The sequence below is a fragment of the Pyrus communis genome, chromosome 4 (genome assembly GCF_963583255.1).
Source record: "Pyrus communis chromosome 4, drPyrComm1.1, whole genome shotgun sequence".
Classification (NCBI taxonomy): Eukaryota; Viridiplantae; Streptophyta; class Magnoliopsida; order Rosales; family Rosaceae; genus Pyrus; species Pyrus communis.
This window is the reverse complement of record NC_084806.1, coordinates 1214278-1241943: the sequence shown is the minus strand read 5'-3', so window position 1 is coordinate 1241943 and position 27666 is coordinate 1214278. Positions and strand designations below refer to the sequence as shown.

The 27666-nt window shown below is 38.6% G+C and overlaps 5 protein-coding genes across 6 annotated transcripts; 2 read left to right on the top strand and 3 right to left on the bottom strand.

Annotated features, from left to right (window-relative positions):
• The first annotated feature begins 237 nt into the window (after window positions 1–237).
• On the top strand, window positions 238–1530 carry LOC137731505 (dynein light chain 1, cytoplasmic-like). Its single transcript, XM_068470623.1, has 2 exons — window positions 238–583; window positions 1220–1530. Exons 1-2 carry the CDS (start codon window positions 353–355, stop codon window positions 1373–1375), a joined length of 387 nt encoding a protein of 128 aa, XP_068326724.1. The 5' UTR covers window positions 238–352; the 3' UTR covers window positions 1376–1530.
• Window positions 1531–1832: 302 nt separating this feature from the next.
• Window positions 1833–5857, bottom strand: LOC137731504 (glucan endo-1,3-beta-glucosidase 3-like). The gene is made up of 4 exons (XM_068470622.1): window positions 5649–5857; window positions 2688–3941; window positions 2431–2458; window positions 1833–2323 (listed from the first exon to the last, which is right to left on the bottom strand). The coding sequence occupies exons 1-4, from the start codon at window positions 5704–5706 to the stop codon at window positions 2167–2169; spliced, it is 1497 nt and encodes a 498-aa protein (XP_068326723.1). The 5' UTR covers window positions 5707–5857; the 3' UTR covers window positions 1833–2166.
• Window positions 5858–7448: 1591 nt separating this feature from the next.
• LOC137731294 (mediator of RNA polymerase II transcription subunit 23-like) lies at window positions 7449–16716 on the top strand. The gene is made up of 21 exons (XM_068470390.1): window positions 7449–7707; window positions 7798–7841; window positions 8070–8169; window positions 8272–9234; window positions 9464–9698; window positions 9940–10157; window positions 10378–10585; window positions 10755–11035; window positions 11552–11635; window positions 12243–12337; window positions 12519–12681; window positions 12776–13021; window positions 13270–13440; window positions 13574–13687; window positions 13783–13908; window positions 14047–14195; window positions 14344–14584; window positions 14684–15446; window positions 15541–15722; window positions 15877–15980; window positions 16095–16716. Exons 1-21 carry the CDS (start codon window positions 7600–7602, stop codon window positions 16294–16296), a joined length of 4797 nt encoding a protein of 1598 aa, XP_068326491.1. The 5' UTR covers window positions 7449–7599; the 3' UTR covers window positions 16297–16716.
• Window positions 16717–18440: 1724 nt separating this feature from the next.
• Window positions 18441–21628, bottom strand: LOC137731023 (protein TIFY 6A-like). Of its 2 annotated transcripts, none has more exons than XM_068470064.1 (7): window positions 21396–21628; window positions 20339–20523; window positions 19865–20136; window positions 19687–19777; window positions 19256–19547; window positions 19050–19107; window positions 18441–18658 (listed from the first exon to the last, which is right to left on the bottom strand). In XM_068470064.1, the coding sequence occupies exons 1-7, from the start codon at window positions 21481–21483 to the stop codon at window positions 18556–18558; spliced, it is 1089 nt and encodes a 362-aa protein (XP_068326165.1). In that variant the 5' UTR covers window positions 21484–21628; the 3' UTR covers window positions 18441–18555. The 2 variants fall into 2 exon arrangements, with proteins under 2 accessions (XP_068326165.1, XP_068326166.1); XM_068470065.1 differs by having other exon boundaries at window positions 19865–20133.
• Window positions 21629–23773: 2145 nt separating this feature from the next.
• On the bottom strand, window positions 23774–27168 carry LOC137731679 (plant UBX domain-containing protein 2-like). The gene is made up of 3 exons (XM_068470861.1): window positions 25912–27168; window positions 24728–25006; window positions 23774–24222 (listed from the first exon to the last, which is right to left on the bottom strand). Exons 1-3 carry the CDS (start codon window positions 26845–26847, stop codon window positions 23965–23967), a joined length of 1473 nt encoding a protein of 490 aa, XP_068326962.1. The 5' UTR covers window positions 26848–27168; the 3' UTR covers window positions 23774–23964.
• Window positions 27169–27666: the final 498 nt, after the last annotated feature.

Below are 27666 nucleotides of genomic sequence, written 5' to 3'. Positions count from 1 at the left end.
TAGGTGTACCGGGTACACCAAAAAAATTTCGTGTACCCTCACTCATAAATGGTGTACCCTCACTTTTTGTACCCTCAATAAATAAATAAAATCAAACCATTATGAGTGAGGGTACACGAAATTTTTTTGGTGTACCGGGTACACCTAAAAATTTCTCCCACCACTACCCCTACCCCTACCCCTACCCCAACTCCCTGCCCCATACGCAAACAATGCATCAAAAGACAAACAACAGCAAATATATAACCCAAATTACATTGCAATCGAGACCTCTTGGGGACTGCTCGCAAACACATGGAATGCACTTTTTGACTGATATGAGAGAGTGAAATTATCATCGGCGAAGAGAGAAATGGAGGGAGCGGAGCTGGAGCTGGAGAGGCGGAGCAAGTTCCTCAGCAGTTTGATACAGAAGAAGAAATCTGTGGAGGAACAAGATCACCGTGATAGCCTCAATGTCCGAGTCAGGGCCTCTGACATGCCCATCACTCTGCAAAACCGCGCCTTTCGGTCTGCGCGGGATCACCTCGACGCCATGCCCGGGAAGCTCGACAGCAAACGCCTCGCTCTCGCACTTAAAAAGGTCAAATCTTTTGCCCTTATCAGATTATGGTTTGCTTTTTTCTAACTGGGATTTTTATGCTGTGGGTTTGTAGTGGCAAATGGCAATGGCATGCTTGTAATGCTGATTGTCTTGTAGAAGTGTTTTGAGTAATGGGCATTGATCATATGGGGGCCAAAAATCTTCTCGTTTGGGAATGCTTCTGTGGGAACCGCTCCTGCTCATGAGCGCTTCTACTACAAGTGCTTCCATTATAAACATTGAAATTTTTGTTATTCAAGTGCTTCCTGAAGAACCATTCGGAAGTGCTTCTCCAGAAAATTTTCATTCTCTGAGACGCACAATTTATGACAAACTTATATTCTCGATAAATTCGAACTTCACAATCATTTTTTCAGCTTGAATGTGCTGTTCAAAAACCACCATTGCATTTATGCGTCAATTTAAAAAGGCGGGTCGCACGGGAATGCAATTTTAGCTGCCTTGTTCGTCACCCGATCGGGAAACTGAGAAATCACAAGATTTTCTGTTTTTATGGTGTAACTTTTGATGCTTTGAGATTATAATGATGTGGTGAAACATACAGCATTGAAATTGTGGGAACTAGCTTTGGTTTGTACAGAGAGTTCACAATGTTGTTTTTGTTTTTCTTGACAGGATTTCGATTCCTCGTATGGTCCGGCTTGGCACTGCATTGTTGGAACTAGCTTCGGTTCGTACGTGACACATTCCACTGGCGGCTTCTTGTATTTTTCAATCGACAAGGTTTACGTTCTTCTCTTCAAAACTGCCGTCGAGCCCTTGGACCATTGACAATGTCGGCCAATTTTTTATTTATCGTTGCCCGTACGTGTGACGATATTATGATTTTCCATTGTATACTAAAAGCACGAATGAGTTGCATTTTCTGATGAGGAGTTGCAGACACTGTGTTCCGTTCACGTGAAATATTCGTTTCATCTGTTGCAGTGAAAACGTTGTAAATTCATGTCATGTTATCGATGTGTTGCAAAAACCTGCTCATCTCAGTTGTAATCTCAAAAACCCAATTCGTAACACACCGGCAGCAAAAACTGTCCTTCTTGAGTCACCGGGTTCGTTTTGTATGTTATGCAAAGTTCATCGTAGATTTGCACTGCGTGGTTGAATAATTTGATTGTGCGTTGGATGCTTTCTGTTCAGTCGTTGAAATTAATACTGGCAAAATCTTACGAAAGAAAAGTCGGTCGGATTGAAAGAAACCAGGCAGATTTACACGAAGATCATACATCTGAATAAATGGACAGATCAAAGTCAAGACTAAAAGAATACAACCGTCAGCGAAAACCAGATTTACGCAAACAAGATAGGTGCAGAAAACAATCCTAAATGCTCTCCCCCTTCCGATTTGTTTCAACAAATTCCAATGGACAGGTACTCACCTTTCAACTGCTATTTGCTGCTTCCTATATGTTCAAATCAAAGCTTGCCACCCCCTAATTCCTCCTGGGAGGGTACAAAATTGGGTATTGCTGCAAGTTTCCCAACAGGTGCCTATCGGAGTCTCTAAAAAATGTTTCCTTTCCATCAAAAGAGTTTCGCAGGAAATACAAATTCATCATGTTCTACAACAGAACTGCACTCAGAACCAAGAAACCGATGATCACAGAGCTTGTGAAGGAACCGCCACTGTTGAAAAATAGTGAAAGGCACCCGGAAGTAGTGGAATTCGAAGATGGTGCCAGTGATGTTCCGTTGGTGAAAGTGCTATTTTTTCTGCCACTGCATTCAAGTAAAACAAGGAAACAAAAGGTTCATTAGGTTATTCCAAACAGTCTCTTGGAAGTTAAATTATGATCGTAATAAGATGAGAGAGTCGTAACTCGTACCTTCCTGGAAATATACAAGATCCGTGACCTGCAAGAATTGGCAATGAAATATTATCAGTAACAAAGCAAGATTTGCACCAACAAAAAAGCATATTATAACATATTGGTAGTGCCGTAAAACAAAATTTTTCGTTTTTGATGCGACTTGTTACTTTTCTACTTGATGCAGTCTTCACTACTTAAGTTTTATCAATCCTCACAAGCTAGTCTGTAATACACGAAACCATGATGCAAATAAACATGTCATGATTCCATACTTGGGTCTGTGGTAGTAACAGTAGCCACCCCTTTGAAATCACAAGTTCCAGGAGCCTTGGCCATCCGCTGAAAATATGCATTGAAAGCATATGTTGCGTGTGTGAGCACATTATCCGGTTCATAACATGGTTGACCCTGCAGCAAGGGCGAGCAATCAACTTTCCCTGGCCCACAAGCCCAATCCAAGCCTGCCTGTAGCATCTTTTTGTCGGAACCCTCCTTCGCAACACAAAAGGTTTGGTTCGTTGTGTCATTTGCCAACACAGTTCCAGCACCTGTTAAGTGCAAGGTATAAACCGGCACTCCATCTGCATTAAAGAGCCCCCAATTCTTTTCAGAGACAGACCCAGGTCTCAAATCCTCATTGTAGAGCTCATAAATATAAGTGCTAACAGCAATCCCAGGATGCTTAGGAGTCCCCGTGTTGTTAAGCACATGCCTAATTAAGTTACTGTTGTAAGTGTTGGCATTGTCAAGTGTGGCATCTGGCTCTGATGAGTCACCCTTGGAGGGCCAACCTGACTCGGTCACTACAATGGGGATATTAGTGATGTTTAGATAGGACATTGCAAAATACGCTGCGTCAACAATAGCATCGAATACATTGGTATAATGTAGCAGTGTATTAGCATCCACAGCTTCCTTGTTCGGAGGAAGAGGGCGGAAAAGTGCATAGTCCAAGGGGATTACACCGTTGGAGCGCATGTAATCAAAATACGGGTAGACGTTGAGCATGAGATATGAATCAGTAGACTGCAAGAACTTGAGCAAGGGAACCATGACCGGATCCCATGAGCGATTGAAAAAGGCTTGGGATGGTGGAAAGGAGTCGAGAATAATGGAGGAAGAGTGCGGAGTAGAGACTTTAATTTGGCGGTCAAGGTTAGATGCAACAAGTGCAGAGTGAATGAATTTCAGGGCAGAAACTAGGACTGGAGCAGCATTTGGGAGGGCACTAAGGACTTCAGATCCCACAGCTATAGCAGTGATGTTGGTAGCAGGGACATGGGCTATCACATTGCGAGCAACCCAGTTGGCAGCAGTGGCATTGGATTGGCCAATCCCAAGGAGCTGTTCATTAGGAACCGAAATAGTCACTTGGATGCCTGTGTTTGCAAGAGCGAGGAGCATGGCTCTGTCTGCATCATAGAGTCTGATATGTCGAATATTTTGAGCTTTAAGAAGTGCCGCCACTTGAGTTGGGCTAGGCATATCAGAGACGTCTGTACCGAGGTTTACACCAATTACAGCATCTGCAAAACATTAACAACGAGTGCTAGATTAGAAAAGAAAAAAGCCTGCGATTAAAATCTCTTCCATCTTCATATTAACCTCATCATGCATATAGAACAGACAGTATCACTCATAAATCTGACATGTACAATCATCTCGAGATTGTTAGCTTAATTGGCCCTCGTCACTTTGTTAGGACCAACTCTAGTTAGGCCTTCATTACCATCCTTCGTGTTGCACAGAAGTAATTCCCTGCTATCTCTCACCAGTAATATCTTGCCATTCTTCCAGTAACCCAATGGCTGTAGAGAAACGTATAAGTGGGGTTATCAAAATCCTAGTCCAAGACTCCTTCACATTATAATATTTCATAATCCAAAACCAGTATTGCTTGAGAGTGCCGATGCTGTAGAATAGTAAACAAATGCACCCTCCCAAAACGCCAGTCATAAATCTCTGATAATCTGTGATAGAAACCAGTGGTGCCAACTCTAAGAACTTTCTCCTCTGCCAAATCAAAAGCAGCAATGACACAGGTAGCTCCAACTCCGTTGGGCCCGCATAACCAGTGCATAGCACCATTGAGATATGTTCCATTATCATTCAGAAGATGTTTGCAAGGAAAATCTTGAATGTTTTGCCGTGAATTGTTTTTCAATGAAAACACATGTAGCATGTATCCATAAGCAACCTTGACAAGCTTGTAATCATTGATACAATGGGCATAACCAAATCTAATCCTATTATTACGATTACGGATTCCTTGTGGTGGTCAAAACAAGAATCTAGCTTGTTTTATAGATTCACAGATACAAATATATCTTATATCGATAAATATATGGAATACGAAACCATCTTAATTAATGCTATCGGAATCTCATATACAAATGAAAACCCCGTACAATTAAATAGTGCAAATAGAACGCTGCCTGCTTAATCTAGTTTTATCATTCTAAAATGCCTCTTATATAAATTAAGTGTGAAGCAGCTGAGAGAAGTGATGGGCTTATGCATATAATATAAGACCAACTACAGCACATGCTATCCTCCTCAAACTAATATGACAACAATACCCTCCGAAGCAGATTTTGCAGGACCCCAGTTCATTGATGAAGTCTAACACTATCCTTTCCATCTCCAACAAGGCTATTTTGGTCCCACGAATCATTTCACATTTGTATTAGAATGGGGTTTTAGAGCTCAAAAGACTGCCAAATGAGCTGGACCAGGTGGGACGCAAATTGAAAAGCCGACGACAGATCGGAAACTTTCAACAAGGGAATGATTTTCTCTCAGAAACCCCCCCCCCCCCAAAATCAGCTGAATGCACCCACTCTCCCACTCTCCCCCTCTCTCTCTCTCACACACCCTTTTTCTCCAGGTCTGCATTTTTCTTGAAGAACATGGTTTAAGTGCAGCAGAGATTGAAACTTCAAATCAAATCAGTCACAATAAACTCAATGACCTTGCAGATTAATTAGCAAAAAAACTACTAATCATTTGAGCAAATTTAAAAAAGACCCAGAAAAAAAGGAGGCAAAAACCCACATAGGAAACGCATCAAAACACCAAAAAAATGGAACTTTAACAAGAAAGGAAGGGTCTTTGGCACATAGGAACTCATAGAACACAATGCAGACATCCAAAAATAAAGATTATTGACAAATGAAAGCTTAAGTTTTTAAAGAGCTGCTAAAACATATGCGCAGAAAAGCATAAAAGCTTACCTTTTTCAGCAGAAACTGCAGACACCGCCAATAGGAAGAAGAATAGCAGAGCAGCCATGGAATCCTTCCTCTCTGCCCTCGAAAACCATACAAATGAAACCCCCACTGAAGAAAAAACCCCAGAAAGAAAATTTAATTTGAATAAAACCCCAAGAAAACCAAAAGGCCAAAAGGGCAAGAATAAAAGAGCGGAATAGAGAAAAAAAGGGAAAAGGGAGCTGCTTTTGAGGTTTGTGGAAGCAGCTGATGAGACAGAAAGAGAGAGAGAGAGCGAGGGGTGAAGTTGTAAATGCAGAAGCCGCATGATCGCAGAGTGTGTGGGTGTGTCAGTGATCGGACGGCTGTTATTTACATGCAGGTGCATAGTAACTAGTAAGCAGAGAAGCCTAGGCTACCACCGGATGTTGGGCCTCCCAAATCAGAGGGCTTAGGTTAAGCTTGGTCTGAGTTCGGGGTCCACGAGTAGACCACTTGTGATGACGTGGCTTGGTACAGCTGGATTCAACGGTTATATTCCGGACAGTGTCCAGTTTTTATTTTATGTTTTTATCTTTTTTTTGTGTGTATTTATATTTATAGAAAATGGGCAGCCCCGTGAGATACGACGGATATTTGATTGTCCTTTTTCGCAACGAGGAAGTGATCGCATCCGTATTAAGGTACATGTAACGCTCGACTAAAAGTAAATAGAATATAATGCAACATAAAAACATAATACGTATTTTGGAGGTGTCAAAACATCTGAATGTCCTAAGAGTCAACTCGAGACGATATATGTCAAATATAAAATGTATTTAGGAGTTAGACGAATTCAAAGTGTGGAATTTTTTTTAATTGATAAAATCAAATCAAATTCTAAGACAAAACCCAACCTAAGCTAAAAGCCATTTTTTCCCTTTTATTCCCTCCTCAAACCCAACTCAACCCAACTTAAATGTTTAGGCTAAAAGCCAAAAGCCAAATATCCCCCAAAAATTAGCCCAGGATTCGATGTGGGCCCCACCAGTGTGATTGAAAATTGGGCTATGAAACCCATTTGTCGATCCCTCACCTGCCAACGCGCGGAACGTGTCGGAGACAATCACAGCGGGACCCCACCCACGTGGGCTTGTACCCCACGCGTCGGATAGCCTAACAGCTATATTTGTGATCCAACGGCCATATTAAAAGGGCCGTTGGTTAATCTAACATCGTAGATTCAAACAAATTTTTTTTTGTTTTATATTTATATATTTATTAAATCCAACGGCTAAGATCGAATATAATCAAATCAAACGGTAAAATAAAGATGTAACGGTCCAAATTTAAATGCAACGGCTAAAATATTTAACTCAAGAATAATTTACGATTTAGTGATTTTTCAATATTTATGGGAATCTAAATATTTTTAGGTTAAAATGTTCATAAAATTAATTTATGATAATGTACATAATTTATTTTCTTAAAAAAATTACTTTAAATGAAAACATTAGCCTAAATTTATTATTTAATAATCTCAGGCTAAAAAATTTAGACCATAAGGGTTAGACCAGAAAAGTTGTTTCAAGGTTGGAGATGGTCTAACGGTAACCTAACGGCAGCATGACCTCAGCTAACCATTGCTAGCTAGCGTCATGCTAACGTTAGGTAACTGTTGGCATTCAAATTGGTATTTTGGTCCAAGTAAAAAAATAATAATAAAAATTTCAACAGATTATTAATTAAACTTTTTATAAAAACAGAAAATAGAGGGAATTACTAATTAGCATTAGTGACGCTGACCGAGCTCTGTGTGTATATGTCATTCGGGGCCCTCAAATGCCCAACCGTACAGTATTCGCCCAATACAAAACCGAAGCGCCTCCGCCTACCTGAAAAAACTGAAATTCTGCGACCTCCTCCGCCACCGTCTCACTCTCTTCAGTTCCTCCCTTCTCTGCGCCGGAGCTCCGATTGGCATGAGCTGAAAACAATGGATCAAAACCAGCGACCATCGTCCTCGGCGTCAGCTGCCTCGAGAGCTTACCAGTTCCACCCCGCACGTGCCGCAATTGTCAATCTCTTCGACCTCTACTTAGGAGTGAGTTCAATTTGCACTCGCTCTGTATTTTTGTTAAAATTTGTAATTCAATTTAATCTGAAATTAAGAAATTTGCATGCTTTTTCGCAGAGAAGTAGCCGCCAAAAACCTGATGATTCAGTTCGGGAGCCTCCGTAAGTGTGTGATTTTACCGAAACATTTGTTTTTTGGTTGCGTAATTAGTTCAAATTAGATGAATTTAATTTAAGTTAATGTTGTTTTCTGGTTAGAGATTATAATTTTTGGTTCCGATTTCTCAAACTTTACAGTTGATTTGATAGTAGTGATAAAAGAAAAAATTTTGAGTTGGAAAAAACCGAAAAGTCAATTTTTTGAAGAAGTTAGTGTTGTGGATTCTTCAGGAACAAGTCACAGAAGCGTGTACTTGCTCTTAATCGAGAGCTTCCACCTCGAAACGAGCAGTTCCTACTAGATTTTGAACAACTGCAGAGCCAGTTTCCTGTAAGTTGCACAATTTGAAACTTGCAGTTCTTGGTATCGTTGTTGTTGGGAGTTTATTACTTTAAGGTAGTAGTTCTGATGTTGTTGTTCCATGTGTTTCAGGACCAAGATCAACTGCGCATTGTGACCGAATCTGTACTTATATCTCTAGTTGTGCAATGTAGTAATCATGCGCCACGGGCGGAGTTTCTTCTCTTTGCTCTAAGGAGCTTGTGTACTATAGGTCACATTAACTGGGATAGTTTTTTGCCGTCCCTTCTTTCTTCGGTTTCCACCGCAGAAATGTCAGTTGGTCAAGGGAGTCAAGCAATGCCTGCTGTTTCACCGCAGTCTGGTATACTTCCATCTTCGAATGCAATCCCCAATTCTTCTAATTTTCAATCTTCGACTCCCGCCTCTCCATTACCTTCAGTGCATGGCATTGGTTCCCCCACCCAGTCTGCTATTGAACCATCATCTATGTCACCAGTTAAATCATCTGACGTAGCCTCCAATGGACAGCAGGCTACGGCAAGGTTCAATTCATCTATAAGAGATAATGCCATAAGCAGTCTTCGTCAGCTGTGCTGCAAGATCATTTTAACTGGACTTGCATTTAATTTAAAACCAGTTACTCATGCTAACATCTTTTCCCATATGCTTAATTGGCTGGTTAATTGGGACCAAAAACAACTTGGGGTTGATGAACCTGATGGTGTAAGATCCTGGAGACCTGGAAAGGCGCTAGTTGAATGGCTACATAGCTGTTTGGATGTGATTTGGCTTTTGGTTGACGAGGATAAATGCCGAGTGCCCTTCTATGAATTACTGCGGAGTGGGTTGCAATTTATGGAGAATATACCTGATGATGAAGCCTTATTTACTCTAATCTTGGAGATCCATAGGAGACGAGATATGATGGCCATGCACATGAAAATGTTAGATCAACACCTACATTGCCCTACATTTGGGACTCATCGGATTTTCACGCAGACAACTCCTAGTGTTTCAGGAGAAGCAGTAGCGAGCTTGCGGTATTCACCAATCACATATCCAAGTGTTCTGGGAGAACCATTGCATGGAGAGGTGATGAATTTATCTAAGAATTCATTATTTGGTAATGGAAGTTTTAGCATATATCATGTTTATGCAATAATCAGTATCATTAGATGATGATAAGAAGATGATATGTAACGGTGAAATTTGTAAAAGAAATGATGTTCTCCGCCAAGCATGATTTCTGTATCTATGCTACTTCTTTAGGGATCTATTTTTGGGGCTATAATCTGGAATTCCTTTGCTTTTGCTGGTGTAGGAACTTGCAACTTCAATTCCAAAAGGAAGTTTGGATTGGGAGAGAGCTCTGCGTTGCATCAGGCATGCTCTATGTACTACTCCATCACCTGACTGGTGGAAACGGGTGCTGCTTGTTGCCCCTTGCTACAGGTCTCCTTCTCAAGCGCCTACTCCTGGTGCTGTTTTCATCTCTGAAATGATTTGCGAGGCAACAATTGATAGAATTGTTGAGCTATTAAAGTTGACCAATTCAGGTAATATTATCTTCATTGTAAATTAATAAGATTAGCCGTTTCTTATCTGTATTGCTCTTTTACAGATATTGTAGACCTTCCTTTTTCTTCTTACCAAGTCTTTTTAGTACTATTCTATAAATTATTTTATCCTAATTTTTTTTTTTTAATTTTATCCTACTTTTAAATTTGTGATTCTGCCTGCTTGTGTAATGATTGATTTTTTTTTAGTAAGCTAATGCTTATATCTTGTTCCTTGCAGATATTAATTGCTGGCAAGAGTGGCTTGTCTTTTCGGATATATTCTTTTTTCTTATTAAAAGTGGCTGTATTGATTTTGTTGATTTTGTGGACAAGCTAGTTTCACGCCTTACCGAGGGTGACCAACAAATTCTTAGGACAAATCACGTCACTTGGCTTCTTGCTCAAATTATACGGGTTGAACTTGTGATGAATGCTCTAAATCAAGATGCTAGAAAGGTTGTCCTTGAAAAGTGGAGTCCATTGTCTTTCTACTGAAGTCACATAATTTGTCTTACTTGCAATTTCTTTTGTCTATTTTCACTGCACTTACTAAATGTGGGCATTATTCCACTTTTTCCCCGAAGAATGACATCTGTCATTTTCATTTGTGTTTCCTCCGTAATTTGAGACTACTTGATCGTGTCATATTTATAGCCTGTAGCTTTACTGATTGTAGGTGGAGACAACACGAAAGATCCTATCATTTCATAAAGAAGATAGGAGCTCAGATCCAAATAGTCCTCAAAGTATCCTGCTGGACTTCATAAGCAGTTGCCAGAATTTACGTATTTGGTCGTTGAACACAACAACTAGAGAATATCTGAATAACGAGCAGCTTCAGAAAGGAAAGCAAATAGATGAATGGTGGAGGACAGCAAGCAAAGGTATATTCCACTCCAGAAGTATTACAAATTGACATTTTCTGGCAACGAAATCATGAATGATTGTTATAAAATTGCTTGTATGCGACAACATTATAAAACTTAGTAAATTCTATAATAGGACATTTTCCTGGAAATCTTGTGAACTTGTATCTGTTGGTTTCTATTTCAGGGGATCGAATAATGGATTATATGAATATGGATGAAAGGTCAATTGGGATGTTTTGGGTTGTGTCTTACACTATGGCACAGCCAGCTTGTGAAACTGTGATCAATTGGTTATCCTCTGCTGGAGTTGCAGAGTCATTACCCGGAACAAACCTACAGTCCAATGAGAGGTTAATGGTTATGCAGGAAGTATCTCCACTGCCGATGTCCTTGTTATCTGGCTTTTCAATGAACCTATGTTTAAAGCTGGCGTATCAAATGGAAGAATCTTTATTTTCTGGGCAGGTACTCTCTTTTTTTTCTTGCTTAACTTGCCATTTTCAGCTTGGAAATAGGCCTAAATTGGTTACATATACTTGTTGGTAATTGAAACTTTTGTTCATTTATTGATGTATGCCTGCCAAAGGATACCAGAGGCTGCAGGCTGTAAGAACATGGAGTACATGTACATAGCATAATGACGGGGAAGGGGAAAAAGAAAAATAAAGGAGTTGACCCCTCCCCCTCTACTCTCTCTCTCTTTCTCTCTCTATATTTCTCTCTCACACACACACACATCTTGCACTTTATGGAGTGTTTCATGAATCTTATTTGTTTACCTTGATAGAAATCACGGTATTCTAATTTGAGATTTGTGCATAGCCGGAAGAAATTTATATTTGAAGCTATGGTTTTTTACCATGGATCTGAGAGTGGCTAATCAGTGGAATTTTTTTTTTTTTTTTTTGTATATAGCAACCAACCTATTGTTTACTCTTTTTGAATTGTCTTTTGACTTATTTTCTTATATTTTAAATGCAGGTTGTACCTAGTATTGCAATGGCTGAAACATATTGTAGGCTGCTACTCATTGCACCTCACTCATTATTTCGTTCTCATTTCAATGTAATTTTCTTTTAATTCTAAGGTTTTTGTTGCTTCTCTGATTGAATGTTTCTTGTGTTTTTCACAAATGAACATGCATTTTAATAATAGACTCCCCACAAGGGCACTTAACTTGAATTCTTAAGGATCAAAAGCTATGAGGTTAGCCCTTTTCCTAAGCAGGCAAAACTTGGCCTCAAGTCTCCAGCATAACTCCTTGAAATATTACTGTCAGTTTTGTTGACACCTTAGAAAATCAGCACTTTACTGAATAAGCTAAATCAAATGGAACGTATTAAAGCTCCATGTTGACTTTTTTCCTTCTCTTGTGGGGGCAAGTAAAGGTGATGTATGTATGGTCGGTCTTCTAGATATATCTTTGACGTTCACCTTCACCTACATTTGTGTAACTATTTGTTGATTTGGTTACTCTGGATAAGTCTTTGCAGCCTTAACTTGTAGTTTATACCCCCTACCCTCCCTCTCCCTTTTTTTATTATCCTTGTCACTTTAAGCACCATTTGTCGTATGTTTAAAATCTAATATCCTTGTCCATTTTGGAAACAGTACTGTTGTAACCTTTTGCGTTTCATCTTGTATTGTGATATTTATTTATTCTGTTTCTCAGCATTTGGCTCAAAGGAATCCCTCGGTATTGAGCAAGCCAGGCGTAACTCTTTTAGTGCTTGAAATTTTGAATTACCGTTTGCTTCCACTTTACAGGTGATTAGTTGTATTATCCATATGCTGAAATTACACCTCTTTCAAGTTAAGTATAATTTTCAAAGATATGGTGCGACTCTCTTGGCTTCAGATGCTGTAAATGTTGACTTTATATTTCTTTCATCTGCAATATGATGCCACTGCAAGTTAAAATTTATAAGTTGTCACATCTTCCATATAGGTACCAAGGAAAAAGCAAAGCCTTGATGTATGATGTTACAAAAATAGTTTCTGCTCTAAAATTGAAACGTGGAGACCATCGTGTATTTAGGTTGGCTGAGAACTTGTGTATGAATCTTATTCTGTCTTTGAGAGACTTTTTCTTTGTGAAAAGGGAAGGGAAGGTATATACTGCATTTTCCAAAACACAACCCTTTTTTTGTTTAAATTTCATAGACGAGCTGAAATGTAATTGTGTGCATTGTTAATCTTTGGCAGGGTCCAACTGAATTCACAGAAACTTTGAATCGAGTAACTGTTGTCACTCTTGCGATCATCATTAAGACACGAGGAATAGCTGATGCTGATCATCTGCTTTATCTTCAAACCATGTTAGAGCAGATATTAGCCACTAGTAATCACACATGGTCAGAGAAAACACTACGCTATTTCCCTTCTCTTCTTCGTGATTTTTTGATCCAACGGATTGATAAAAGGGGCCTGGCAATTCAAGAATGGCAGCAGGTTTATAGTTGCTCCCTTAGTTTTTCAATTTCGTACTGTTTGTGTTGTTCAGCTGTAACATCTTTTTTTTTTCCTGCTGTCAAACTTCAGATTCCATTTGACTTTTTCCCCCTTTCTTAAAGATGATTTTATTATCCTACAGGACTGAATAGAATCTTCTGTACTTAAACTATTAACTTCTACTTAATTACATTGTCTATCATGAATATTTCTTAGATATACATAATGATGAAAGATCCTTTTTGCAGGCAGAAACCACTGTAATTAACCAATGCACCCAGCTTTTGTCACCTTCCGCTGATCCTTCATATGTAATGACCTATATCAGTCATAGTTTTCCTCAACACCGACAATATCTATGTGCTGGTGCATGGATTCTGATGCAAGGGCACCCAGAAAACATCAACAGCCTAAACTTAGTAAGTTTAATGTATTATGAATAACACCATGATTGGTATTTATCACTTGCTATCAGAACCTCGAAGTCTTGGCAGGGTTCTTTTGATATTGCCTAGGACACTGTTGCTTAGTCTCTTCCTTATACGGTTTCAGGCACGCGTCTTGAGAGAGTTTTCTCCTGAGGAAGTATCATCTAATATTTATACAATGGTGGATGTTCTGCTTCATCATATTCAGTTGGAAATGCAGCACGGCCATTCTTTGCAGGTCCGTCAATTGTTCTTAGGTTTTTCATTCACAATCCTGTGTTTTGCATGCCTGTGGAGTTGTTTTTACTGACATTTTATTCATTTCTTTTTCAGGACCTTTTATTGAAAGTATGTGCAAACCTAGCATTTTATATTTGGACCCATGAGTTGCTCCCTTTGGATATTTTGCTCTTGGCACTTATTGATCGTGACGATGACCCCCATGCTCTGCATATTGTGGTACGTGCTTTCAACTTATTAAAAAGAACAAGGGGTAATGTGAGAATTCCACTTTTATTTATTAAACAAACTGATCTGGAAATTTACTACGATGCAAGATACGTTCTTGATGCAATTATGTGCTAATATGTGATGCAGATTAGTCTACTTGATAGGCAAGAACTTCAACAAAGGGTGAAACAACATTGTTCGAATCGAGGTCCCCCTGAACACTGGCTTGTCTCTGCACCCTTTAAGCGAGTTGAATTGCAAAAGGCCCTCGGGAATCATCTATGTTGGAAGGACAGGTTGCATTTGTTAAATATTTTTCTTTCTTCTTTTTGGGGTTTGAAGTTGGTATGGTTTTTATGCTACGATAAGAATCATAACATAGAAGCTAAACTTTGCGAATTGCTAAAGCATATATTCACTTACATGGTCTTTTATGTTATGCAGGTATCCCACCTTCTTTGATGATATTGCAGGGCGTTTGATCCCCGTCATTCCATTGATAATTTATAGACTAATTGAAAATGATGCCATAGATTCAGCTGATAGAATTCTGCTCATGTATTCTCCATTTCTTAAATACCACCCTTTAAGATTTACTTTTGTTCGTGACATACTTGCATATTTTTATGGCCATCTTCCCGGAAAGCTTATTGTCCGAATATTGAATGTACTCGAAGTCAACAAGGTAAAGACTTTGCTCTCCTTTTTATTCTTTTGGTAATCAGCATTGGCTTTTTAGTACTATTTTCCTCCAGTTACTTTATTAACTCCAAGTTTGTTTCAGATCCCATTTTCTGAGTCATTCCCGGTGCATATGAATAGTGCCATGTGCCCACCTGCTGATTACTTTGCAAGTCTCTTACTGGGACTAGTGAATAATGTCATTCCCCCATTGCATAACAACTCAAAATCTGGAACGAGTGATGCTTTAAACAATTCAATGCGTGCCCCACCTAACAAGACTCCACCACCGTCTCAGTCTGGGCAAGCAAATGTTTTTGACGGCCAAAAAGCATTCTACCAAATTCAGGATCCAGGCACATATACTCAGCTGGTTCTTGAAACAGCAGTAATTGAATTGCTCTCTCTTCCTGTATCTGCATCCCAGATTGTATCATCACTTGTTCAGATTGTCGTCAATATACAACCAACATTAATTCAATCCAGCAATGGCCTGCACGGAGCTCCCAGTGGTGTTGGGCAAGGCTCCATTTTACCAACATCCCCTTCGGGCGGAAGCACAGATTCCTTGGGCACGAGCAGGTCACCTGCTTCAGTATCAGGAATAAATGCATCTAACTTTGTTTCTCGAAGTGGTTATACATGCCAACAATTGTCTTGCTTATTGATCCAAGCCTGTGGTCTACTACTGGCTCAGCTGCCTCCTGATTTTCATGTGCAACTCTATCTGGAGGCATCACGTATAATAAAAGAAACGTGGTGGCTCACTGATGGCAAAAGGTCAATGGGGGAACTGGACTCTGCTGTCGGTTATGCTTTGTTGGATCCAACATGGGCTGCTCAAGACAATACCTCAACCGCCATTGGTATGCTACGATATATGCAATGGTTATTTACTGATAAACCTTGTTTAACTTCCCTGTGCGAGAGTTTATATAGCTAACTCTGTCACGATTCCAGGTAATATTGTCGCGCTGCTTCATTCTTTTTTCAGTAACCTCCCACAGGAATGGCTAGAAGGGACCCATCTTATCATCAAACATCTCAGGCCAGTGACTTCAGTTGCAATGTTGAGAATAGCATTCCGGATCATGGGTCCATTGCTCCCTAAACTAGCCAATGCGCACGCCCTCTTCAGCAAGGTACAAAAATTCACTTATTCGGAACTTTTATTACAATTTCGTTAAAGCTTTCAATCATTTCCAATGCGTATTTGAATGTCATCAAAGTAAAGGTGATATGTATTAATAAATTTTCTATCCTTTGTTGCTTAATCATTGCCATCACCTGTTTCAGACCTTGTCATTGATTTTAAGTATGATGGTGGATGTCTTTGGGAAGAACGTACAGCCACCGACTCCTGTCGAGCCATTAGAAATAGCAGATCTTATTGACTTCTTGTAAGTGCTTCTCTGTCATTGAAACTAACAAATTTTCTGTTTGTGGTTTGATATAGCTGTTGTTTAGTAGTGCCTGACGATAGCTAACCGCGCATAACCCGTTGTGTTTCTCAGCCATCACGTCGTCCATTATGAAGGGCAGGGAGGTCCCGTGCAGGCTAACAGCAAGCCCAGACCAGAGGTCTTAGCTCTCTGTGGAAGAGCTGCGGAAAGTCTGCGTCCGGACATACAACACCTTCTTTCCCACTTAAAACCCGACACGAATTCTTCCATTTATGCTGCTACGCATCCCAAGTTGAACCAGAATTCATCGTAAGTTTTCGGGTTCTTTAGCAATTCTCATAAGCTGATAGCACGATTTTTTAGATAATTATAGAAAACTAGAGAGGACGTTCCTCTTTAGAGTATGTAAAGTCGTGTGTGTAACCAGCGACTGAAGGGCAGGCTTTAGGTGGATTTCTTGTACGTTTTCATAAAGAAATAATGTCAATATTGTTTATTCACCCAAAGAATTCTTTTTATATTCGAGCGATATTATAATCTAATTTATTGTTGTATCACGATCACACGGGAGTATGGGATGGTGTTTGCATTTCAGAAACGTTTCTTGTGTCATAGGTTCTATAGGAACTGGACCATACTATTTGGTCAAATATAATAGAATGAAAAATTTTGTGACCTCCAAAAATATTCTGTTCCTTTACAATCGTATTCGTATGTGCTCCTTGATATGACACCACGGTGTTTGAAATAAATATTAAATAGCGTGATGATACGTATTTTAATTTTTCACATGACATTGCATTATTACATCGAGATGTCACAATGTAAAGAATTCTCTATACATTGACATTAAACTTGTAACTCACAAAACTTGATTTAAGACCCTTTATTTACATTAGTGGAGAAAAATACTACAGTTTAATTGTATCTATTTATTTCTCCATATTACCCAGTAATTACAGTGTCCCGTGTTTAGCTTCTAGTAATTTTTCATTAAACATAAACAATACTTAACGAAAATTAACCGCACAAATTATAATAAACAGATAAAATATAAAGAAGATGATAGAAGATGCTCCCCACACATTCGGAGAACAGACTTAGGGCTGGTTTGGTATTGTTGTGCTTTGAAAAAAAATTGTTTCTGCTGTGCTGTGAGAATAAGCAGTTGTGAAATAAAGCAGCAGAGTGTTTGGTAAACTTTTTTGTAAAAGTGCTTTTGAAAGAAAAAAAGCAGTATTGTAGTGTTTGGTAAACTTTTATGTAAAACAGATGTGAAAAAAAACTAGTTTTTCAAAGCTGGGTTTTGCAGCTTCTTGTTTTTTGCTTTTTTTCATCCAAAACTGTGAAAAAAAGCTGAAGGTGAATGTTTACCAAACACAAAAACAGCTCCCAGCTTTTTTTTACACCAGCTTTTTTCAGAATCACCTCAGTACCAAACCAGGCCTAGCAGGACTGCTCTCTAGCATTGCCCCTTCAGTAAACGGGGTGGGGTCCGCGGCATAGGTGGCGACAACTAGACATACCCTACTCGTCACGTCACTACAAAAGCGGAGAACGGATCCTCTTCATAGCTAAGCAGTCAGAGCCTTTTTATTAAACAATTCGAATCGTTGATTGATGTGCAAATCAAATTAAGATCGTCGATTGTGTATGATGGGCCAAAAAAATGAATTAATAAAAACTATTGAATTAAATTTATGTGATCGAGATTGTTTGATGAGAAGACTCTAGCTGCTTAACTCCGAAGAAAATCCGTTCTCATGTGAATGCTTAGACGATATTGCACGTTATTGTGCGGACCCACTGACTCATGTCCAGCAATTATGGTCCCACCAGTCAAACTCAGTCTCTACCAAAAATAATGTCGTTCCAAACGTGAATATATGTTACCATCAGTCCAGTCCAATCCGGTCTTCCACGACTCACGCCTACACCACCCTTGTAACATCGCGTCAAATATCACCTTGTGATTCGTAATCCAAATCCGACACCCTCATGTTTTGCCACTCCTGTCTTTTTTGGGCGAGTCTTGCCGAATAATCTATGGTCGAAATATCATAAGTTCGAGTTGTAAAATACTAGAAGTTTTGTTAACTTAATAGTCATTTTTATCGTGTTTCTTTTGTTAAGGATAAATCTTGACGCAACAAAAATGTTACTCTTTTGTGACAAAAAGAATACGAGTTCGAGTCGCGATAACAGCTTCATGCTTAAGTTGAAAGGTTGAACATTTTTATTAATCTAAAACACATGTTTACATGTTACACAAAGTTATTTTCACAACTGAACAATAATAATAATAATAACAATAGAAATTTATATATTACACAAAGTTGTTCGTTCAACATTACAGAGTCAGATACGAGGAAAAGGATCCGACTAACATCATCAAAAAAAAAAAAAAAGTGGGGTGCCAAAACCCTACAACAACACTTCGGGACTAAACTTAAATTCAAAAACAGTAAGGATAACTGTTATTTTTCACAAAGAATGACAATGTGATTTACATATTTAACTTGCACCACGCAAATTTTGAAATAATTATCCCTTGTGCTTTAAGCATCAAACATCATCGTTGTTCTCCTTGTTGACCAAAATTCACTCCGTTGGATTTCGGAGTGCCATATTCCGGTGATTTCTTTTCGAAATTGTATGGTGCTGCACTCATCACCCTGCACAGACGAAAACAGAAGTCGATATATTATTAGCTGTCCAATTCCAATCAGATTTATTAATCTGCCCGCGTTTCTATTTGAGGTAATAAGTTAGGTCAGCTGTTTAGATTTTCCTCGAAAAGTATAGTAACGTTTGCACAATACGGTACAAAATCCTAATTAATAGAAAACCTTTACAAAAAATCCAATCAAAGGCAACTCAACTCAAGCAGGTTCTCCGGTGCTCATACCATATGCGCCATTCACGAGATAACCTCAGAAAAAATAGCCAACTCTACAGACCATAGGTTCTTATGTACAAAAAAAAGGCCCTAATTCTTACTCTGATAGACCGTGAGCAATTCATAATAGTTTCCAAAATAATATAGTTGGAATGAACGAAAATTACCTTTCCTTGCGCTTCTCTAAAAATCGAGCCAAGGAAGCTTTGCGAGCCTGTGGAACACCTGTACAGAAAAGCATACGCCAGTTTAGATGGCAAACATTGTCCAATCAAGCGGGAAAGAAAGGCAAAAGGTTGTGATCACATATCTGAGATTGCACACAAAAAATACTCCTTAAGTTAAGAACCAACTTTCAATAAGAGTATCATACCAGAAGGAATTATAGAAGGAGCCTCCATTTTGTTAACAGGACTGGTTGGACGTCCGGTCGTCCTAGCTGACATTAGTTCATCAGTGCTGGTGGACCCACTTACTGACTGGGCACCAGTATGTGAAGAAACAGATAAGGGGCTAGAAAGAGCAGGTGGGGGTATATTTGTAGGCTGATTCACAGGAACACCGTCTTCCACCGCCAACTTTGCACTCGGTGCTTGAGCTTTGGGCTGTGCAGCACTAGAGGAGTTAGAACAACTGTTTCTAGCCAAAAGCATCAGTGCCTGAGCCTGAAAAGACATCCCTAAACAATTTTAGAGCTCACTTAAGACCCAATAGAAGGTTGTCAACAAGAAAAGCCTGTGTTTTCATGTATGCGCTGGGCACGTGTGTCTGTGTGTGTTTGACCTATAGAGTGAGGGAGGGTACCTTCTCAGGGGAGATATCATCATAGACATTCACAGTACCAGCGTAAAAGATTGTCAATTGTGAAGGAGACCCAGAGGTCTTGACATTGTTCCTACAAAGAATGTTTTAACAAACCTCAGAATTCAATTGTTTTTATGAAATGGTCGGCCAAGGACTCGAGCATAATATTAAAAATTACCACGGCTCAGTGATCCCAGCAATGGAACCACCTGTAACGGGAAGAGCTGAAATTGGAGCCGTCTGCTTCATGGTAGTGGTGGAAAAATTCTGACCAGTAGTAGTAAAGTGATTCTTCAAGTAAGGGTTGCTCATTAGAACAGAAATCCCTTGACTGGTGACTGAAATCATCTTCGTATCATGAGGACGGTGCACAGAATGCATATCACGTTGCCTAGGATAAGCTGTCAGAGAAAAATGAATCCCACCTTGCCTATCGTGATTGAAGTTCTTCTAGATAATAAAAAACACAAACCAATGAGGCGAAGGGCAGCAACAATATCAGAAGACACTATTTGATCCTAATCTTCCCAACACATCAATTATTTACGGCGGTGTTATTAACCAAATAATGAATCAAATCGATCTACAAGTCAAATATACAAAACACAAGAGAATGACACGATAATTAACCAACAACGGCGACAACATATACCTGAGATTCATATGTAGTTTGTTTTCGACAAAGGTCAAATGCATCCGCAGAGATGGAAGACAAGAATGAATCAGGTACCATTTTTTTAGTCCTATCATCTTGAGCAGCTTTGAAGGACATAAACTGAGGAACTGCAGAGACGTTGTTTAGAAAGGGCCAATGTGCCCTTCCACCTCTTCCATACCCTAAACATTACAAACAAATAAATAAATTACTAGTGCACCTCAGCTGGGAAATTTATGAATACCATAAACAATCACATCTTAAAGATAAATTGTTCACTGTTTGTTAACCGAGCGATATTTTAATTAATCTAATCTAAACTACGGGGATGGATAAGGTTCTAAAAAACACTAAGCGCTAGTCGGTGGTGAGCTGGGGCTTAACGCCTTGGCAGACTAGGCAGATTTAACTAAGTTCATTATATTTCATGTAAATAAGTGTATGTTCATTATATTTCATGTAAATAAGTGTATATTTATACTTAAAATATATATAATTTCATCATAAATTACAAAATAAAATGACACATATATTATGAAGCATTGGACTATAATGAAAACATAGAGAACAAGCATAGTATCCAACAAATATCTTACAATTTATTGAAAAAAATAAAATGCAAAATGAAAGTTATCTATTTTCTGCCTAAGTTGCAACATAGGCGGATGACTAGATGGGTATAGGCGGGCTAGGCGGGCGTCTCAGCAGGTTTAGAGGTTTTTTCTTAATTTTCAAATACCTAGACATTAATCAAGACAATGGCTAGCCACCTAACGTCCAGGTTAGGCGGGGATTTTTCACACACATGCTAAGTAAACCAAATTCAAATATAGACAAACCATAAAAAAACGAGCATTATGTACCTTCTACTAAAATTCAAACCATTTAATCATTTCTAATAACTTACCAGCTACGCAAATTTAAATTTGCTCAACTCCAATTGAACTAGAAAATAACATATAATTAATAGACCAAAAGCTCAAAATTCCAAATTTAAAATTTTGAAAAGCTGAAAACTTTCTGTGACTAAAAGACAAATGGGAAAATCACAGACCTGGGTCTTTGCCGCCATCGTTGTTGGTCTCCTCCTTCACCACAACCACCGGCTCCCTTGAGTTCAAACCCAAGAAATCTCTCTCCATCTCAGCGGCCCACCACAATCACTCAAAAAGAATAAAAGCATACAAAAAAGTCGACCTGAAAAAAAATCTAACACAATAAATCCTTCAACCAAAATCCCGAGCTATCTGAGAGTTATAAGGAAAATACTTCCGCCTTCAGCAAACAAAATATAAAGAGATTACAGGGTCCCGAGTCTGGAGACAGAAGAAAGAGAGAGAGAGAGAGAGGGAGTTTGCTATGACAAGGAACTGAGAGTAATGGAAACACGTGGGGGAAACGTTCGAGCAACACGGATTGGTTCCCAGTGCCACCTGCGAGTGGATAAATAAGCGGTGGCGCAACACTGCACCACGTGATTAGATTGATAATTGATTGGATAACCTCCTGAACAAATAGATAGGCATTTATGTCGTACATTGAATATAATAATACAAGAGAACTGTTATTCTTATCTCAGTGTCTTATATTTTCACCTATTTTTTTATGAATTTTTAATAAGGACCTTAGTTACGTTTTTTTGCCTTACTTTTATTTTTTATATATAAAAAATAAAAAAGAAAAGTTTGGGTTTGATAACTCTCACGCTATGTTTAGATGATTTGTCTTCTTTAAATCCTAACTCATCATTCTCATCTCCTTTCATTCAGAGAAAGCAAAATGAATGAACTTAGAAGATGATGTTTCTATGGAAGAAGTAGATGATTATATTTCTATCAAAGAGGTAAAAGATAACTTTATGTGGGTCATTTTAATTTGTCCACATCGTATAATTGAAGCATAGTCATGTGACTTTTTATCTCTAATTATATTTATATATATATATATATATATATATATTAAGGGTTATTTTAGGAATAATAGTGGGTGAGAAAATAACATTTTAATTTTATAACTTTTTATAGTGGGTGTAAATATAACGTGGATGAGAAAATAAAACAACGGGATGAATCTAGCAGCTCTCTAATACAATTAGTTAAAATTTTAAAAATAAAACTTCAGTCATTTGAATTGCAACACTTGATATACCGTGTACTGAAAAAGTTTCTCAAAGCATAAGAGTCTAGCTAATTATGAATGCGATTCATTTTCTCGGATTGATTTATTTGTGGGATAAGTCTAAAAAGTGAGTATATATGGTACTCTCTAATGAGTACGTAAGTATTATTCAAAAGATAACACGGGACTCACTAATTAAAGGTTAATTGACCTTCCTATTTCCTACTGTGAGTAGTGAGTATGCTATCCTCCAATTCATGTGTGATATTCGACCACGTCATTCATAGTATGCCTTCAATTTCTCCTCCTAGGAAATTTCGAGGCTCTCTCAATTCTCAAGCGTGACAGTGAGGTGACACGTGTCCCCCATTCGTTTTATTTGTGAGTTGCACCACAAGAAGCCATCTGTTGCACAAGAAAAACGTTTTTTATTTTTTTTTTGTTTTGATTTATTTGTATTTTTATATAAAGCATTGGCTCTTTTATTGTCCTTTTTGGTCCCATAAGATTTTGAGGTCTACATTCTAGATCTGTAATCTGAACGTATGTGCACGTGATAGAGTACATATAATATCTAACCATTCTTTGTTTTCAAGTGCAATCAATATTTTAATGCAACAAACAACTTATTTAACCCATATACTTTGGATTGAAAATAATCTCATACATGAATTGGAGGTTAAAATTTTTGCCGTTTGTTACTAATAGCATCAATATTGTTTCAACTTAACACCCGTGCAATCAATAAGTGCTGTATTTTATGCAAAATGCCTCAATACAGTTAAAAGTGAAACCACTTGATATAAGTTGTAATTTATTTTGCTCTTGTTCTAGCAAAACTTGATTCAAAAGTTGAGATTTTATCATAAAATTAATTATCGATACGGTTTATTATTTCTCCAATGTTGAAATTCATGCTAATACTCAAGTATGTGCCTGGTTAAAAGAAATTTCAAGTTCGACTCACGATGTAGGGACGACACATACATATATATAATATAGCGAAGTAGATACTAAATTATCCAACACTGCACAAGTAAAAGATTTCTTATTATGAATTTTACCATTCACAAAATCAATTTTGTACATTTCAATTTGAATTAAGAACTCCACTGCACAAAACATAATATTCAGTATTTCGAGTGTTTTAATCATTAAATTTTGATTTTGGTATATTTTTAAAATTTTGGTATATTTTAAAATTCCAAGTCCCATAAGTATTTATCAGTTGAATTTTAAAGCTGTAACAAAGTAAAATTATTAACGCTAGCGGGGCCTAAAACAGTGACTAAAAAGTAATTAACAGCAAAACAATAACTGCATCAAAAATTACAAAGATCAAAATTCATTGAGATTTCTGCATTGGTAAATCAAAACCACAGAAAAATACATGCTTCATCTTATGTGCTATAGGTGAAAAAATGGGTATCCAAAATGTAGTTTGGCTGAAGAATTACAAGGTGAACGGGAGAAGCAAATGCACGAAGATACTGACGGCTCAAACCTTACACAGGAGCAGCAGCTGAACCGCTCGTAAGTGGTTCACTTACCTCAAGGAGTTCATTACACAGCCCCGTGAAAACAACCGAATCTGTTTCGATGGGTTTGAACTTGACAAGAGCCGAGGGCATCAGATCCTCATCAGCTAGTGTTGCTGCTTTCTTTCCTGCTGCTGGAAAATGAGGGATCACCCGCCGTTTGAGGGCTACAGGATTTAACAGCTCGAATTCCAAACTAGGCTCTTTCAGCGCCGAGCTCACATACTGGTTCATCGAGAACCAGCAATAAGAAAAAGAACAAAAATAAATAAAAATTGTTGAACTATTGACTTGAAATAAATGCAGTAGTAAGGAACAATTTGCAGCCCGGCAGAACACTCAAACACGAATAGTCTATATGTATCATGCGTTGGATTTGTTTTCATTTCCCTCAATTTGGGCAGGCTACGTAATAATTTTCCAAGCAAACTTGTTCTAGGCATCGAAGACTACATCTGTATTCGAACATCAAAAACTAAACATATTCTGCAGCACAATACATGAAATCTCAAAAAGCGGGAGAAAATGCAGATTCCGATAGTTGTTGACAAGTTTGCTTGGAAAATTAGTATGAGAACTGAAAAAGAAGCAGAAACTTGTTCCAACATATCTATACATACACATGCACACTCCTACAGAATATTTATTTCACCCTGTTGTACTATATAAAACTTGCTATCCTCTAGAATGATGATTGATCAAGAGATTAGGAGGTTGGTAAAAGACTAACCTCGTACAAAGAGCTAGTTGGCTCCAATGGAGAAAAAACACCCTGGAGCACCACTCCATCGGGAAACTGGATCCGGATAACAGTTTTTCTGTATCTCCTTTTAGCAGCTTTTGCCTGCTTTTCCTTGAATGACTTTGGGATCAACATCTGTGAATCTTCAATCTTCTTCTTTCTCATTTCAGCTTCTCTTTTCAGCTCCGTAGCTGAGAGGTTGTAGAAAGATGCTGGTACCTCAATTCTTGCTGCCACACTTTCAGAGACCGAAAAGAAGACCCTTGTCTGCACAAGAAAAAAGTTCGGTGAACCAGAAAAAGTTAATTGAAAGAAATGGATGACATAAATCTGAAACAGGAAGCACTACAAATCACAAAACGAAGGGAATCCCGCAATATCAAATGCAGGGCGTATTTAACTTTAATAGTAAAAAAAAATGGCAATACCAAACAACGGAATCATTTGACGTTATTAAACAGAGAATAAACGTAATATGAGCACTTATCTATAACCAGTTTGATCATTTCAATGATTACCAGAAATATAGAAAACTTAATGACAAGGACATTGGACCAGAACATTTTTTTCTGATTTCCAACCACTTCAACATCAAGATGAACCTTAACATTGGAAATTTTCTGTATAATATCATCATTTTAACTTTTGTTTTGGGCTGAAGTGCTTTTATCATCATTTAACTGGAGTCTTCTGATGAATTTTTTGGTTTAAAATTGCCTTGATTTTTCTTTCAAAAGCCATCTTCATACCTGGTGATTGACTAAATGGAATTGGACAAGCTATATGCTATTACGATAAGAAGTCACTTCTTTACATGCTGCCTTACAGCCTACTTCAAAACCAGACTAGTTGACCAATTCCAATGAATGCGCAGCTAAGCGTTGTTGAAAATCAATGCAACAGTCTCCAGACTATCAATTGACTGATGAATCCTTTACCACCATAGGTTTGATCGCTTACGATTTTAAGTATTGCTTTCCAATCTTTTCAAGTTCCTAATCCAATCGACGCTGAGATTCTATAATCCTATCGTAACATACATTTATAACTTTTGGGAAGGATATTCCCAAGACATAAAGTAAATGATCAACTATTATTAGCAAGCGAACACTGCCATAAACGATGAAACAAAAATGAACAAGAAACCAAGGATAGACTGATAGTTAACATACCTGCCGGTCGACCTTCTTTGGTTCAACTGGTTCATCCACCTTCAATGAAGCAATGGATGCCGAAATATCTACTTCTTGTACCTTCGGCGGTTCCAGTAATGCTATTCCCCTTTTCATCAAATTAATTTGTTCTTCCTTTGGAACCTCCATGACCGCCCACATCTCCCCATCCTCCTCTTTCAATTCGAACCCCACAAACTCCAGCAACTCAATGCCTCCCACAACCTCACCAATGGCCTCCCTTATCTTCGGATTACTCATCCGAATCCTTCTAAACTTAACGTTCTCCGGTTCCTTAACTATATTCCTCAACAGCCTCAGAACAACCTCAACTGACCCGGCAGCCGGATTTCCCGAAGCAAAGGTACCAATGCGAGCTTCCAATTCGCTCCTCGACGACTCAGACCCGTTATCCGGCGACCCCGAAACGCCAACACCCTCTACACTTTTGGTCTCCACCAAATTATTAACACAGCTTTCTACATGTACGGAGACCTCGTCTTCCGACCTAAAAGATTGCCCGCAAATCGGACATTCGAAGACATTTAGCGTAAACCCGTTCTGGGATCTCTTCCCCGGCGTGGTCAAAGCGTCAAACGGATCAAACCCAGTTTCCGTTTTCCGATCAGGCTTCGAATCGATCGACGGCTCCGCCTTGCTCTGATCAGGAATTTGCGTTTTCTCCTGATCAATAATCTGCGTTTTCTGAGGCGAAGGCTTGGGATTTGGGAAGGCGACAGAAGAATTTGGATTCGAATTCGAAACGGGTTTGGGATGGGATTGGGGAGCCTGCTTAGGGCGAGTGAGGACCGAATCGGCGGGGCCGGAGGAAGAAGACGATCCCAAGACTCGGCCTTGGCCCTTGAATTTACCGGAGGACGAAGACGAGAAGGTATTCTTCATGAAGCCCTTGAACTTGTCTTTCATGTCACCCATATCGATGTATTGAAAGAAGAAGAAAAAAGAGGACCTGAATCGAATCCAATCAAAGATTGATACGAAGCCGAATCGGGAGATGAAATTAGTGTTTGAGAGGGGATCCTGGAGGGAACGGGAAATGCGTGGCGGATTGGATTGGATTGGACTGCACTGGATTAAGAATGAGGGATTAAGAGGAGGGGAAGTGCCGTGGTTGCTTCTCCCTTCCTGGTTGACTTTTGCTCCATTGGCCGGGGTTCGTTGGATAATTTTCCCCGCCAAACGGCCTTGCGAGCTTCACAGGCGGGTTTTTTTGCCCTGTCAATTTAATATTTTAATACTTTTGTTCTATTTTGGGAACAGGCTTCACTAGTCCTTTTACAAATACATCAACCAAAATTTTTCATCTCAAAATGCAATTTTTACAAGGTAACTTTAACGAAAAGCTCTTAGCATTCTAACGAAAAACCATATTTTTACACTAAAAAGTTAATCCTGGTACTATTCAATTTACCCTTTATTTTGTCCTTATCGTTAAAACTCAAAGTTTTCAAGCCATTTTCATTAATTTTCCTTTTTTACTAACCTTCTTTGACGAGAATATCCCCATTATTGTGTAATAATAATATTGTCTTAAGAATGTATTGATATTGTGTCGATATAAGAATATTTTTGTCAAATTGGACAAGTAGATATTACACTATAAATAGGAAGGCCGTTTTTGGTTTTTGAATTTGTAAAAGGCTACCAAGCCCAAAGTGTGCAAGTTTTTTATTTTCATTGATATTGATTCTGACTTTGACAAATGGATCATGTTTGTTTATCATGTTATCAGTA